We start from the raw sequence: 15,817 nt of genomic DNA on the forward strand, positions 1-15,817 counted from the left end.
GTTTATGTCCCTCCTCAGTTTCACATAGACACAATTTCCTTTGCTGTTCAACGAACAGCAAAACCTTTCTGTGTCTCTAGTCTGAGTCAGGGCATTCAACTCCATTGAAACCTTCTCTCCTGCAATGGCAACGGTCAGACAGAGGGGACGTGGCCACCTTCAGTCCTGAGAGTGGAGATATTCACTCTCCTCTTTCTTCAAGCTGCTGCTGTTAGTCCATAAAACATGTACCATGGAATAAAAAGCTGAGTTTACTCCAGGGTGAGGAAAGAAAGGAGCCACCAACTCCCCGAAAAATCTCTGTGCCCCAGAGAGAACCTGCCCCTGCTATTGGAATCACTGATGTGCTTCAGCTACAATGGGGAAAGCATCTGCTCTCATGGGGGTATAGCTCAGTGGTAGAGTGTTTGACTGCAGATCAAGTGGTCCTTGCTTCAAATCCAAGTGCCCTCTAATAAGCCTCTCCTTATTCTTTTATTTTATTTTTTAAAAAAAAGGGAAAACATTTTGATTACCATTCTCCATTATGTTCAGGAGCTCCACTATACGGGGATGCTTGAAATGAATGTAACACTCAACATTTCACTGTCCAAATGCATAAAAACCTAGCACACCTGTCCATCAGCTGAAATCAGTTCCAATCCTCTAAGTGTCTAGTTTATGTTTTCATCAATTAAACAAAGGGATCATATGAATGTACATTTGCAGATCCCTCTTCTCCAGGGCTGTGCTGTGCAGAAGAACAAGAACCATCCAGTTGGGGTTCAGGAGTCTGACGAGCAAAGGCCACTTGGTGCGGGCTAAAGTCACCAGCACTTTGGCTCCTTCCCATTCAACCAGCAGCTGGGCCCCCAGGACAAGGCATGAGAAGAAGACAGTGGCGGTGAGCAGGAAAATAGCCACCAACAAGCTGGCTAAAGCTGTCAAGATCCCCAGGGAGGTCACCATGCCCATGTCTAGAATGTACTGACTGCAGCAGGGACCAAAAAGGCAGAGAAAAGCCCTCAAAAGTTCTAAGCTGCCAAGCCCCAGAAGGTGATCACAATCCTACCTAAAATCAAGACAGGAGTAAGGCTAATGTCATCTCCAAAACCAGGGCTAAGAAGGTAACACTGAGAAAGAAGTGCAGAGATTTCCATTGGGGTGACTCCTGCTCCCCAATGGCTCTGTTATGAATCACCATGGACCACCCGGAGAGATCAAAGTCCTGCAGGACAAACAGCCCCATGGACAGTATAATGAAGTGTTGGCAGTGGGGGGAAGTGCTGTGTTTTGTGTAACACCTGCCAGGTGAGTGATGCACTGACAGGGCAGCTGCCCATGAGCTCATTCTCTTCCATCTGCTTCTGCTGTTATTTCAGAGCCAGCACTAGCGGGAGTGTGTCCCTGTCACTTCACCAGCTCTAGAACAGGCTCTGTCTGCAGCCCAGCTCTGCTTAATCCCACTTTTTAATGTATTCCTACTGCAATACTTTCCCAGTTCTCTGCCTCATTCGAACATTCCAGTCAGAGACGGAATATGGGGAGGGATGGACTAATTTGTGTGACATTCGGTAAGTTGCCATCGTATGTGACTGAAACCTCTGCTGGAGGTGGGCAGGAGCCTGTTACACACATAAAATAGCTAAGCTTTACCAAACTACCTACTACACATTCAAACCTTCCTGTACACACACAATAGAAATTGGGGCTCTGAGAAATGGCAACTTTCCTTTAACACAGATCTTTGTTTTCTCTACTTCCAGAGGCATTGAAATAGAAGCACATTACCTTTAAACAGCTGCTATTTTCATGATCAGCAGCAGAGCCTCTGTAAATTTGCCACCCATAGAGCTGATTGTTTCTAACTGCAGGGTTAGCCAGATCATTCAGTAACATTATCGCTCTGTTCACAAAGCCTTTGGTTAGTGACGAATCATGAGACTTATCCCTTCCTGCTGTAATTCCACTGACTCCAGTGTCTCTTTCCCCAGTTCTGGTTCCAACAAAATAAACAAATTAAAACAACCTTCAGAACTAACATGCTGTGGGAAAGTGGAAATGTTGATAGCTCAAATAATTCAGTTTCTTCTGTGTCTTGTGTGTGTCTATCTGCTTTGTGTGTGTGACCGGTGGGGCATTTTGTTTGCTCCTGGCAGGTTCAACCCTGTCTGATTTGTCTGTGGGGAGGGGCCAGAGAAAACAGACACCCTGGCCTTCCAGGTTGGGGTTAGGCAAATGAATAACAACCCTGTCCCATAAAAAAACAAAACATGTTACAGAAACAGTGGTAGGAACAGGGCTAGAGAAACTGGTAAATAATCACAATGCCCAGGCTTGAAGTAATCGGAAACACAGAATTCAAAAGCAAAGCTCAGGGGATATTGGGGTTTATTCTCTGAGCTTAGCCATGTGCTATAGCACAGGAGCACTTTGGGATGTCTCCCATCCCACAACCGGGGAAAGGAAAAGGATTCTTAGGCTCTAGCACGGATTGAAGGAGGATGGTGATGGGCAATAAGGGAATCCCTCTGACTTACCCTAACTACAGCCCTAATGGATGTCAGGCACAGGTACTTTTTGCCTCAGTGTAGCTTGTTGGGATCAAACCTCTCTCCCACCTGGAGCTGATGAACATTCCTGGCAGGAGGGACACACACTCCTTCAACTCAAAGGAAAGGAGTTGATAGAAAAGATCACAGGACTGACCCCAAAGAAGGGTGAGCTGCAAAAGGCAGAAGCAGGCAACTGATCTGGTGGAGCTGAGAGACCACGGTGAAGATGGTGCAAAAATCACTATATGGGAATTAGCAAATGTAATTAAAAAAACCAAAGTTTGGCCAGCCCTAGTCAAGGGATTTATAACAGTTCTCTCTCATGTGGATTTTGTGATGTCTAATAAAGCTTGTGCGCTGACTGAAGCTTTTCCCTCGCTCAGAGCACGTGTAGGGCGTCTCCCCAGTGTGGATTCTCTCATGTCTGATAAGGTGAGAGCTCCGCCCAAAGCTTTTCCCGCACTCAGAGCATGTGTAGGGCGTCTCCCCGGTGTGGATTCTCTGATGTGTGATAAGGTTTGAGCTCTGATTGAAACTTTTCCCGCACTCAGAGCATGTGTAGGGCGTCTCCCCTGTGTGGATTCTCCGATGTATGATAAGGGTTGAGCTCCGACTGAAGCTTTTCCCACACTCAGAGCATGTGTAGGGCGTCTCCCCTGTGTGGCGTCTCTCGTGTCCGATAAGGGTTGAGCTCCGACTGAAGCTTTTCCCGCACTCAGAGCACGTGTAGGGCATCTCCCCTGTGTGGCTTCTCTGATGTGTGATAAGGGTTGAGCTGCAAATGAAGCTTTTCCCGCACTCAGAGCACGTGTAGGGCGTCTCCCCTGTGTGGATTCTCCGATGTATGATAAGGGTTGAGCTCCGACTGAAGCTTTTCCCACACTCAGAGCACGTGTAGGGCGTCTCCCCTGTGTGGATTCTCTCGTGTCTGATAAGGTGAGAGCGCCGCCCAAAGCTTTTCCCGCACTCAGAGCACGTGTAGGGCTTCTCCCCTGTGTGGCTTCTCTGGTGTGTGATAAGGGTTGAGCCCCGACTGAAGCTTTTCCCGCACTCAGCGCACGTGTAGGGCGTCTCCCCTGTGTGGCTTCTCTCATGTCTGATAAGGGCAGAGCTCCGATTGAAGCTTTTCCCACACTCATGGCACATGTGGCGTCTCTCTTCCAAGTTGATTCTGTTGCGTGGAATAAGGGCTGAGTGGCTACTGTAGTTTTCCTCTGGCCTCTGCTGAGTCTCACAGGCTTTTGTGTTTTCTGGGAGTGCACAACTCCTGGAAACATTCCCTTTGGATCTTCCTGATAACATCCAATCTGGATCTACTTGCACAGTGTCTTCCTGCTGGGGTTTCTCCTCCTCGTTCTCACTCACCATCCCATCGCTGGATGGGAGACAGAGAGAATCCAGACATAGGCCACTCCCTGTGCCTGAGAAAAAGGAAATGTCAGAGAGAGGAATGGAAAAAGGGATGAACAAACCAAAATATATGTGGGAGAGATCAAACCTATCAGGTGCTGATTTTCCCCAAACCCTTCCACAGGGAAGAGAGGAAGGGATCAGTTCTGGGTCCTCATTGCACCATAACTCTCAGGGGAAAGTGAGATCAGGGAGTGACCTGCTGCCAGTTGTCAGTCAGAATAGGACGGAAGCCATGTGGAATCATTATGGCAGATGTCACTCATCTGCAGGGAACAATCCTGACCTTGAAGAGTTCACAGGGTCTTTGTAGGGCATCCCAAATGTTTCCTGCATTCGTAAGCTGTTGTTGAGTTGTTTAACCAAATTTCTCACCTGTGAAGGCAGCTCTCAGGACCACTTCTTTCTCAGAGCCCTGGATGTCTGGGACCCATGGCTCTTCCCCTCGTTCCAGCTGCGAGATCACATCAGGTTTTGAAATTGGAAACCCTACTGCAGGCAAAGAAAACAAGGGAGGTCAGTGGAATTTGTGGGATACTTGGCACAAAGAATATTCCATGGTTTTAACCCCATCTCACTTTTAGGCAGTAACATCTGTAGCCCTCAGGATTCATCTGCTTGCCTGCATCAATATCTCTTTTCTTATAAGTACTGTAATGTGATAAGTTTATTAATTCATATTAAAAATACGTTTGGCTGTAATGCAAGAAACCTACAGGCCAAAAACCTGCATTTTAAGTTTAAGCAAAGTTAGATTAGCTAAATGCTGTGCCGTTTTACCCAGAAAAGTAACTGTTTTTCCTTTACCCAAATAAAGTGCCTACGCTTAGGTTTAAGACCCTTTACCTAGACCAACAGACAATGAAGAATAGCAAAGGGGATTTTTCAAAGTTGCACTCACAGACTGAACAAGTACCCCACAAGTGCGCAGATACCTGCCATCCATACGCACACACATACTAGCCTATGGAGTAAGCGCAGCCTAACATTTCTCTGGGGGAAGACTGAAATTTGGGCATAAGAGGAAGGATTTCCGGCATTTATTTCTATAAAAAGAGGTAACCTACCTCACTATGGTATCCCCACCTCGACCTCCTCCTTCTTCTCTACACTTCACCATCTTCAACTACGTATTCATGCTATCCATCTACGACGGCTATTAACCAGTAATAGGCCGCACTTATTTTATTTTCAAACCTTAAGTTCAAAAGGGACTCGGCTAAGCTTGGTCTCTCTAAACTTTATTTTAATTTGTGTATTAGATTATTCAGTTGAGCTAAAAAGTAAATTCCAAAGTAGCTTTGACAGCTCTTTGCATTAGTTTCACTTGCAAGTGCTGGGAAACCAGAACCGCCAGAGGCGAGGCCAACAGCAGTTTATCAAAACAGGGTGTGAATATTAACCAAAATTTGCAGCACATAATATTGTATCATCATATGTATCTCCTGAATAACAGTAATACAATTGTAACTCTGTAATTCTACCTGTTTTACAATTTACTTACTATTTCATTGAGTTTAATAAAGTCTTTATGACTATATCTGTCTCCCTGTGAGCTTCCTGTCATACCCCCGAAGGTCCCTTTATCAATTCTGTGGAACCCGATTCGAAACACGAACTTTTATCTTCTGATTAAACAAATTGGCAAGCCTAAACCCATATTAATTAATATACATGATTAAGTGTTATTAATTAATTAAAATAATTACAATACAAATTAAATTAAGTTGATAAATCAAATCAACATTACTAACACACCCCAAATAAGGCTACGCATCCCAAGGCCATCTTCCTTGGCTCAAAGTGGCAGGAGAGTTACTATTATAACAAATCATATTCATTACCTTAGTGCCTAAGGACCAACTAACAGTGGGTCCCCATTGTGCTAGGCAAAGTGCAGACAGAGAATAGTAGATGGCCCATGCCCTGAAGAATTTATAATCTAAATCAGGGGTAGGCAACCTGCGGCACACAAGCTGATTTTCAGTGGCACTGACACTCCCTGGGTCCTGGCCCCTGGTCGGGGGGGCTCTGCATTTTAAATTAAGCTTCTTAAACATTTTAAAAACCTTATTTACTTAAAATACAACAATAGTTTAGTTCTATATTATAGACTTATAGAAAGAGACCTTCTAAAAACATTAATATGTGTTACTGGCACACGGAACCTTAAATCAGAGTGAATAAATGAAGACTCAGCACAGCACTGCTGAAAGGTTGCCGACCCCGATCTAAATAGACAAGACAGACACAGCATGGGGGAAGGGCTAGAACCCACTGTTAGAATAGAGATATTCAGGCCTGCCTGTAAAGCCTAGACTTTAAGAACGTAGGTGTATTTTTATCACTTTGTCTTTATACCCCTGTAACTAGCTAATTATCAAAATCTCAGTCTGCCTGTGTAAGGGCCTTCTCTCACTAGGATAGGCTGAGGCCTTGTTCTTAGGCTAAGGCCTTTGGCTAAGCAGCAGGGGCAGCCATAAGCTGGGAAGCAAAGGGTCACATCCTCACATCCCTAACCAGTCACACGGAAATAAGGTGCTATTGGGCTGTTAGGAAGATGATCCTGTCCTGATAGTGCCCATCGCCACCAGATAAAGATACAGATCTTAAGATGGAAAGAAAACTTAGTTTGATAGCAGCCTGTCTGGCAAGAAATCACTTATCAATGGTTGTGGTTGTGAAACCCTCATTTCTGTACTGTTTTATCTTTATGGCCACCACTTTAACCTTGTTAATCAGTCTGGTTCTCTAATTGTTTCTGTCTGCTGCATAATTATTTTTTCTAGGTGTAAGTTCATTAGGGCAGTGGAATATGCTTGCTTGGAAATAACCCCAATAAACATTGCATTATCTGTGCTTCAGACTTCTGGTCATTTGCTGCTTGCTGTCTGCGTGACAAGAACCAGGGAAGTGGGAGGGTGAAGGGAAAACCCTCTAACAAATGGACATGACCTGATAACCAAGAGGTAAGCCTTTAAGGAAGGTTTTAATACACTTTGGAACAGATCAGGGATTCCCATGAGGACTGAGAGGGAGCGATGGTAAACACGCATTTAGATCCTTTTCTTGTTTTATATATTTTTCCCATAAGGCTGAACCTCTGGCACTGTCATGGATCCATAGGATCTGTGCAATGCCCTGGCTTTTAAACAGTCCTTGGGAGGTGCCCCTTGAGTGCACTAGACCCCCCAAGGGCTCCCACTCTTCCACAAGGACAGGCCACTTAGCTTCAGCACCTGACAACGAGCCACTTCCTCGGTGCCCTTCCTGCACACTCCTCTCCACTTCTTCCCATTACTCTCAGCCAGCACCACCTCCCAGCAACTTGGGAGATTCTTGTGTTCCCTCCTCGTCTCTCACAACCTTGTCCCTCCCCGCTGCTTCTTAGCTCTAACCCTGCACACACCCTCCCCATATCCTGACACCCCAGAATTATCTACTCCCCTCTTCTCCTCCCTTCCCACAGCTCTGTTCTCCCTTCACCCATGGGGTCCTGAATAGAAACATTATACACTCTCCTATCAAAATATGAGCTCATCTGACTGTCACACAAGCCATGCATGAGTCATACACCTATTTACTCAATTTAGAATTCTCCACGTGGCATATTTTCCTCTTAAAATGAGGAATAGGCATGAAAGCTACAGTTATTAATGTATCCAATAAGGATACATTAATATCCTTATTGGATACATACAATGCAATTTTAAAATTACTGACGGCACCAAAAAGGCACATGACAAAAATGATACTAGTGGGTGGGAGATAAGGCAAAAAAAGGGGGAGCAAGGAAACTTGTATGACAAATAAAGGTATAAAGTTATTACTACTCAGGTTCTTCAGAGACCCCACAGCTTCTAATAAGCCAGGGGACAGGACTCCTTACCCAGCGAGGTCACCGTCTCATAGTTCTCCTGCATGACACCCCTGTAGAGGGCTCTCTGAGCGGGATCCAGCAGAGCCCACTCTTCCCTGGTGAAATACACAGCCACCTCCTCGAAGGTCACCGGCCCCTGAAAGAGCAAGAGCCCAACACTCAGGACCTGCTGCCCCACTCACAACCCCACTATTCACGGAACAGCAGCACCAGGGAAATGGAAGCTCTGGGAGGCACATGTTAACAGTCCCACCTCACCTTGCTTAGAGCAGCCTGGTGGCATCAGAGGGTGGAAAGAGAGAACCTCTGTGTCTCTCAGCTGACAGACGGAGGCAGGATCTTCACATTTATCACATACCTACTAGCCAGAGCTTAATATAGGAGATGGGGCTGTCTCTGGACCCTGCTGGTGGCTCCCTGGTAGGAATCCCACCACTCTCCAAATAAAATATATGGAAGAAAGGGGAAGTCAATAGTAAAGAATAGAAGGTCAGAATTGTAGAAAGTTGGCAAGGGAAGCGATCAGAAATCAATGACCAATTAATGAAAATAAGAAGGAAGTTTTTAAAAAGTATATTAAGTACAAAATTAATCCTAACAATGGAAGTGGCAAATTACTAGATGGAAATGGCAGAATTATCAAAATAATGCAGAAGAGGTAAAAGTGTTCAATAAATATTTCTCTCCTGGATTTGGAGGAAAACGGATGATGTAAGTCATATAAGACATTGACGACGACAGTCTTTCCATCCCAACAATAACTCACGAGGATGTTGAACAGCAGCTATTACAGTTAGACATGTTTAAATAAGCAGGTCCAGATAACTTGTATCCCAAGAGTTTTCAAAGACCTGGTGGAGGAGTGTGGTGGACTTTTAATGGTGATTATAATTAGGACTTGGAACACTGGGGAAATTCCAGAAGACTGGACTAAAGCTAATGCCGTGCCAATATTTTAAAAGTGTAAAAGAGATGACCCAGCTAATTATGAGAGTGTTAGTCTGATACTGGGCAAGATAATGGAGCAGCGAATATGGATTTAATTAATAAAGAATGAAAGGAGGGTAATATAATTAGTACCAATTAACAAAGGTTCAGAGACAACAGATCCAATCAAACTAACTGGATATCCTTATTGGATGAGATCAAAAAGTTTGGTTGCAACTAATAGTATTGATGTAATATACCTAGACTTCTGTAAGGCGTATGACTTGGTTCAGCACAACATTTTGACTAGAAAACTAGAAAGATAAAAATAAACACAACATACATTAAATAGATTAAAAACTACGATTGTAAATGGGGAACCATGGTCGAGTAGATTTCTTTCTAGGGGATTCCCACAGGGATTGGTTCTTGGCCCTGTGTTATTTAACAGTCTTATCAATGACCTGGAAGAGAATATAAAATCATCACCGATAACGTTTGCAGTTGCCACAAAGATCGGGGGTGGGGTAACTAATCAAGTGTCAGTAGGTTCAGGCTTCAGCACTGGGAGTCTGGGTAGTTGTCCCAGCCATGGCTAGAGGGTTATTTCCTGTTCCACAAAGAGGGGAAGTTCCATTCCCAACACCTGTGCCTTGAAATTAGGCCCTGACACTACACCCCACATGCAGCCTGGTGGTATGATTATCAAATGATTAGGATATAATTATGAGGCATTTTGTGCAAGATGCGTCATGTTCAGTGTCATTGGAAAAGTTATGATTTGCTGAATATGATTGTCCTATTTGTGTGCATGTATCATGTTTGTATCTAAAGTTATGGATATTGACTCTGTATCTGTATTTCAACTGTGCTTACTCTGGGTAACAGCCACAACGAGCCTTTCAGGTACAACAAAGAAGCCAGACAGTGTTCATGGCTCATCAACAAAGACAATGGACCATGGAAGAGCTTAGCCTTCCTGTGAATGTTTCAGCCAGCCTATGAGTCATGGCTACTATGACTCAGCAGGACATGCTAGAGCATGTGACCAGACCATTTGGCACTAAACTCCATTTTGGTACCTGTATTTTTCCACAAACTGGAATGGGAACTGAGTTTGAAACAAAGGGGTCCCACCATATAGAAAAGCTACATAAGGTGGGGTGTGATGGCATCTCTTGGCCTCATTCCCCACACAAGCGAACTCCTGGAAACACCTGAGGAACAAAGACTGAACTGGGGGAAGTGCTGGTCCCAGGGTAAAGGGATTTCTAGCTTGTGTATGGAAACTTGGGGGACTGCTTCTATCATCAGTCAGGGTGAGAAATTGCTAATTCAAATTCTATCCAGATAGTATGTTAGGCTTAGTTTGAGTTTTTGGTTATATAAGTAATCTGCTTTGATCTGTTTGCTAACCCTTATTGCTGGGAAATTGGCTGTTGTCTTCTCTCTCTCCTTGAGTGGCTTAGGTAAAGCACTCAGGTAGCTTAGTTGGGTGTATGGCGCCACCTGCTGTCGTGTTGGGTGATAACAGGGCCTGAAGAGGCTGGCTGAATGTCCAGCAAAGCAGTGTGAGAAGGTGTGATGGAGTAGGGGCTGTCTGTGTGGGGGATGGGAGAGCCAGGGATTACTTTAGGTGAGAGACAAGTGCTCAGCCTGTAACCTGAGCCAGGGAGCGGTGTCAACGCCTTTGCCCGGGAAGGTGGACAAAGGAAGGGGCCGGCTGGAGGGAGGGGAGTTTAGTTTTGGTTTTGGGCTGAGTGGTTGGAATTTAGGGGATTAAGCTTCCTGGACCCCAGAGGGGCTTGACTGAGGGGTGCTGGCTGTGCCTCCAAGCTCTGCTGTAACCTGCATTCCTGTTGCCCAATAAACCTTCTGTTTTACTGGCTGGCTGAGAGTCACTGTGAGTCCTAGGAAGAGGGGTGCAGGACCAGACTCTCCCACACTCCGTGACAACTGGTGGCAGCGGTGGGATTTACGGCACCCCCATGGACGGCGCTTCCTGCAGTAAGTGACTGGGGAGCAGTAAAAGAAAGGGACAATTTTAGGGGTAATTAACCCCTGGGATTGTGTGACCAGAGAGAGAAAATTTGCAGTAACAGGGTCCCCCGGGGGATTGCAGCGAGCGGTCCCAGGGGCGGAGGAGTCTGCGGCTCGACCCTGGCAGAGAGGTGGTGACCTCAAGAAGGGCTGGTGCACTAGGGGTCTCCCTGGAAATCGTGGGGAGCGGTGAGCACCCCGGCCTGCGAGTGGCCAGCAGGAAGATGTATGCCAAGCGGCGTCAGTGCGACCTGGTGGAGCTGTGCAAGCAGAGGGGGCTGCGCAGAGGGAGGCTCACCAAGGACCAGCTGATTGCCCAGCTGGAGGAGGGAGACCGCTTGAATGAACTGATCCCTGTGTCTGAGGGAAGCAGCCTGGCAGATGCAGCGCAGGCCCCAGTGTCTGTCCCGGCTGGGAGTGGTCAGCCGGCAGCTGAGGGCTTCCCGAGACCCCCCATCCCTATGCCTAGGGGAAGGGCGGGGAGGAGCCCAGTGAATACCGAGGGCACTGTGACCCCTCCGGCCAGCAGGGGATCCTCCCAGCGAAGCTCACCCCCCAGCAGGGGATCGTCCCGGAGACGCTCAGCATCCGTGGAGCGGAAGCGGCTGGAATGGGAGAAGGAGCTAAAACTGAGAGAGCTGAAGGATCGTGAGAAACAGAGAGAACATGACCGGGAGGAGAAAGAGACAGAGAGACCATGAGGAGAGACAGAGAGACCATGACCGGGAGGAGAAAGAGAGACAGCATCATCATGAGCTGGAACTGGTGAGGCTGAGGGGCAGTGAGCCCCCGGCTGCGGTGAGTGAGGGGGGGCCCAGGACTGCGCAGAGCTTTGGTAAGTGCATCCTGCCCCAGCGTAAGGAGGGGAAGGACATGGATGACTTCCTGGATGCCTTTGAGATGGCCTACAAGCTGCACCAGCTAGATCCTGTGGACAGGCTCCGAGTTCTCACCCCCTTACTGGACCCCAAGGCCGTGGCATTGTACGGCCAGCTGGAAGAGGTGGATTAAGGGAACTACGAACTATTCAAGCAGGCCCTGCTGCGCGAGTTTGGGCTGACTCCTGAGATGTACCGGGAGAGGTTCCGGAGTCAGTATAAAACCCCTGAGGTCTCCTATCTGCAACTAGCTGTCCGCATGGAGAGGTACGTCAGCAAGTGGGCAGATGGGGCCCAGACGAAGGGGGACGTGATTAAACTGCTGCTACTGGAGCAACTGTATGAGCGGTGCCCATCCGACCTGAGGCTGTGGTTGAGGGACCAAAAGCCGGAGAACCCGCAACATGCAGGGCGGCTGGCCGATGACTTTGTGAAGAGCCGGTCGGGGGGTGGCAGGGAGGAGCCCCAAAGGAACAGGCCTGCTGCGATGCAGAGAGAGAGTCATCCTGGGACCACCCAAAGGGGGAATCGGGAGAACCCCCTCCCAAGGGGAATGCCTAGCGTCAGGGACAACCGACCGGTTCGAGGGGACCAAGGGGACATGAGCTGCTATCAATGTGGCCAGAGGGGCCACATACGATCCCAGTGCCCCAGGCTCAAGGACAGACTGAGCAGACCGACCTCACACCAGATTAACTTGGTAGAGACCCAGCTGGACGAGGGGCAGTGTTCCCAGGAAAGGGAGGCTGGCCGCGTACCGGCGAAGGAGGAGGAGGACCCCAGGTCAGCTCCTCTGGGGGGCTGGATGCTCCAGGCTCCGAGTTTTTGGTTTACAGGGTGGGGGCGAGGCTGTCCCTGCGGAGCGAATGCCTTGTTTCCCTGGAGGTAAATGGGAGAAAGGTCACTGGGTACTGGGACACAGGCGCAGAGGTGACGCTGGCCCGACCCGAGGTGGTGGCCTCAGATCGGATGTTGCCTTACACCTACCTGACCCTGATGGGCGTGGGCGGGACCCAATTCAAAGTGCCCATGGCGAGGGTACACCTGAAGTGGGGGCCAAGGAGGGCCCCAAGGATGTGGGGTACACCCATATTTGCCCACGGAGGTGTTAATGGTGGGGGACCTGGAGGTCTGGCCCAGCAATGCCTGGGGTGCCCTGGTCGTGACCCGTAGTCAGAGTCGGCGCAGGGCACTGCACCCTGACAACGGGAAAGGTACTCTGCCCGAGGGGAGGGACCGACCAGGGACATGGCTCAGAGGGGCTGCGGCCTCAGACCCAGCCAGCGAGAGAGAACAGGTCCCCATCCCTGTCCCAGCTGCTGAGTTCCAGGCCGAGTTGCAGAAGGATCCCTCCTTGCGGAAGCCCAGGGAACGGGCTAACCTCAGTGCGGTACAGACCATGAGGAGAGGTTGCAAGGAGAGGTTCCTGTGGGAGAAGGGGTTCCTGTACCGAGAATGGGCTCCCCCAGAGGAGGTGGAGTCACGGGGGATCAGGAGGCAGCTGGTGGTTCCCCAGAAGTTTCGCCACAAGCTGCTGTACCTGGCCCATGACATCCCTCTTGCAGGGCACCAGGGAATCTGACGCACCAGGCAGAGGCTGCTACAGAACTTTTACTGGCCTGGGGTCTTTACCCATGTTCGACAGTACTGCCGATCCTGTGACCCTGCCAGCGGGTGGGGAAGGCCCGAGTCAAGGGGAAAGCAGCTTTGAGGCCTTTACCCATTATAGAAGAACCTTTCCAGAAGGTGGCCATGGACATAGTGGGACCTCTCAGCAAGGCGACCTGGTCGGGGAAGAAATACATTCTGGTGGTAGTAGACTTCGCCACTCGCTATCCTGAGGCGGTGGCCTTGTCCTGTATCAAAGCCGACACCGTGACAGATGCGCCGCTGACCATTTTCAGCCGGGTGGGGTTCCCCAAGGAAATCTTAACGGACCGGGGTCCAACTTCATGTCGGCCCTGCTCCGGTGCTTGTGGGAGAAATGTGGGGTCCGGCACAACTGGGCCTCAGCGTATCACCCCCAGACCAACGGGCTGGTGGAAAGGTTCAATGGGATGCTAAAGATGATGCTAAAAACATTTATGAATCAGCACCCGCAGGACTGGGACAAGTACTTACTTCACCTGCTGTTCGCATACAGGGAGGTACCCCAGGAATCTACTGGGTTTTTGCCTTTCAAACTGTTATATGGAAGGCGGGTAAGGGACCTGATGAGAGACAAATGGGAAGGGAAGGTCGCTCCCGATGGAGAGTCAGTGGTGGAGTATGTCCTGACCTTCCGGGAAAGACTGGCCGAGCTCATGGGCCTGGCCAGGGAGAATCTGGCCAGAGCCCAGAGGAAGCAGAAGGTCTGGTATGACCGCACGGCACGGGCCTGCACCTTCGCCACCGGGGATCAAGTGATGGTTCTCATCCCCATGAGGAAAAACAAACTCCAGGCTACCTGAGAAGGGCCCTTCAAGGTTGTCAAGCAACTAAATGAGGTAAACTATGTGGTGGAGCTGTCGAACCGGGCTGATCACCGCCGGGTGCACCATGTGAATATGATGAAGCCATACTATGACAGGGGGAATGTGGTGTTGGCCATGTGTGGACATTGGGAGGAGCAGGGAGATGACCCTTTAGTGGATCTATTCCTGGGACAAAAGCTGGTTCCCCTGGAGGCAATTCCCTCTCTGATCAGCTGACCCTGGCCCAGCATGCTGAGATCACAGGGGTGCTGCATCTATACCGACAGCTGTTTTCCAACCAGCCTGGACGCATTAATTTGACTGTCCAACGGGTAGAGCCTGGGTCACATCCCCCTATAAGATGTTCCCCTTTTCGGGTCACCGGGAAAACTGCCCAGGACCTACAAAGAGAGGTCAGGGACATGCTGGCTTTGGGCGTGATCCAGCCGTCTTCCAGCCCTTGGGCCTCGCCGGTGGTGCTGGTCCCCAAAAGGGATGGGTCGATCCGGTTCTGTGTGGACTATCGAAAGCTCAATGCCATCACCGTATCTGATGCCTACCCCCATGCCCAGGCCTGACGAGCTCCTAGACAAGCTGGGAGGCGCTCGGTACCTCACCGCCATGGATCTTACAAAGGGCTACTGGCAAGTGCCACTGGACGCAGATGCCAGGCTGAAATCGGCCTTTATCACCCCTCTGGGGCTCTACGAGTTTCTGATCCTGCCCTTCGGCCTCAAGGGAGCGCCGGCCACCTTCCAGCGCCTGGTGGATCAGTTCCTGCGGGGGATGGAGAGTTTTGCCGTGGCGTATATTGACAACATCTGCGTCTTTAGCCAGACCTGGGAGGACCACGTGTCCCAGGTTAAACAAGTGCTGGACCGACTCCAGAAGGCTGGGCTAACCATAAAGGCTGAGAAGTGCAAAGGTAATAGGCAAACCCAGATTTTGACAAGCCCTTTATGGTGTTCACCGACGCCTCAGACACGGGGCTGGGGGCGGTGTTAATGCAGGAGAATGAAAAGGGGGAGAGACACCCTATCGTGTACCTGAGCAAGAAGTTGCTACCCCGGGAGCAGAACTACGCGGCCATCGAGAAGGAATGCCTGGCCATGGTGTGGGCCCTTAAGAAACTAGAGCCATATCTCTTTGGGCAACACTTCACCGTGTACACCGACCACTCTCCCATGACCTGGCTGCACCAGATGAAAGGAGCCAACGCCAAGCTCCTGAGGTGGAGCCTGATCCTGCAGGACTATGACATGGATGTGGTCCATGTGAAGGGAAATGTCAACCTGATAGCGGACGCGCTGTCCCGGAGAGGGGGCCCTGAACTTCCTCAGGTCACTGGGCAGAGTGACCCCGCTCAGTTCAGTCTCAAAGGGGGAGAGCTGTGATGGAGTAGGGGCTATCTGTGTGGGAGATGGGAGAGCCGGGGATTACTTTAGGGGAGAGACAAGTGCTCAGCCTGTAACCTGAGCCAGGGAGCAGGGAGCCGTGTCAACACCTTTGCCCGGGAAGGTGGACGAAGGAAGGAGCCGGCTGGAGGGAGGGGAGTTTAGTTTCGGTTTTGGGCTGGGTGGTTGGAATTTAGGGGACAAAGCTTCTTGGACCCCAGAGGGGCTTGATGGAGGGGTCCTGGCTGTGCCTCCCAGCTCTGCTGTAACCTGCATTCCTGTTGCCCAATAAATCTTCTGT

The 15,817-nt window shown here is 49.4% G+C and overlaps 1 protein-coding gene, 1 non-coding gene and 1 pseudogene across 2 annotated transcripts in view; 2 read left to right on the forward strand and 1 right to left on the reverse strand.

Moving 5' to 3' along the window:
• Positions 1-3,401, reverse strand: part of LOC120381683 (zinc finger protein 850-like) — a gene marked incomplete at its 5' end in the record, with an annotated part of 218,952 nt that extends 215,551 nt beyond the window's left edge. The window contains one exon of the mRNA XM_039499809.1: positions 2,975-3,401. Within this exon, the coding sequence (XP_039355743.1) occupies positions 2,975-3,401 (427 nt within the window). The remainder of the gene's footprint in view (positions 1-2,974) is intronic.
• LOC120381687 overlaps positions 1-15,817 on the forward strand; it is a 377,258-nt pseudogene that overhangs the window by 278,705 nt on the left and 82,736 nt on the right.
• TRNAC-GCA lies at positions 382-453 on the forward strand. Its single transcript has one exon. It is a non-coding gene; the product is annotated as a tRNA-Cys (tRNA).

The sequence above is a fragment of the Mauremys reevesii genome, linkage group 14 (genome assembly GCF_016161935.1).
Source record: "Mauremys reevesii isolate NIE-2019 linkage group 14, ASM1616193v1, whole genome shotgun sequence".
In the NCBI taxonomy this organism is placed as follows: Eukaryota; Metazoa; Chordata; order Testudines; family Geoemydidae; genus Mauremys; species Mauremys reevesii.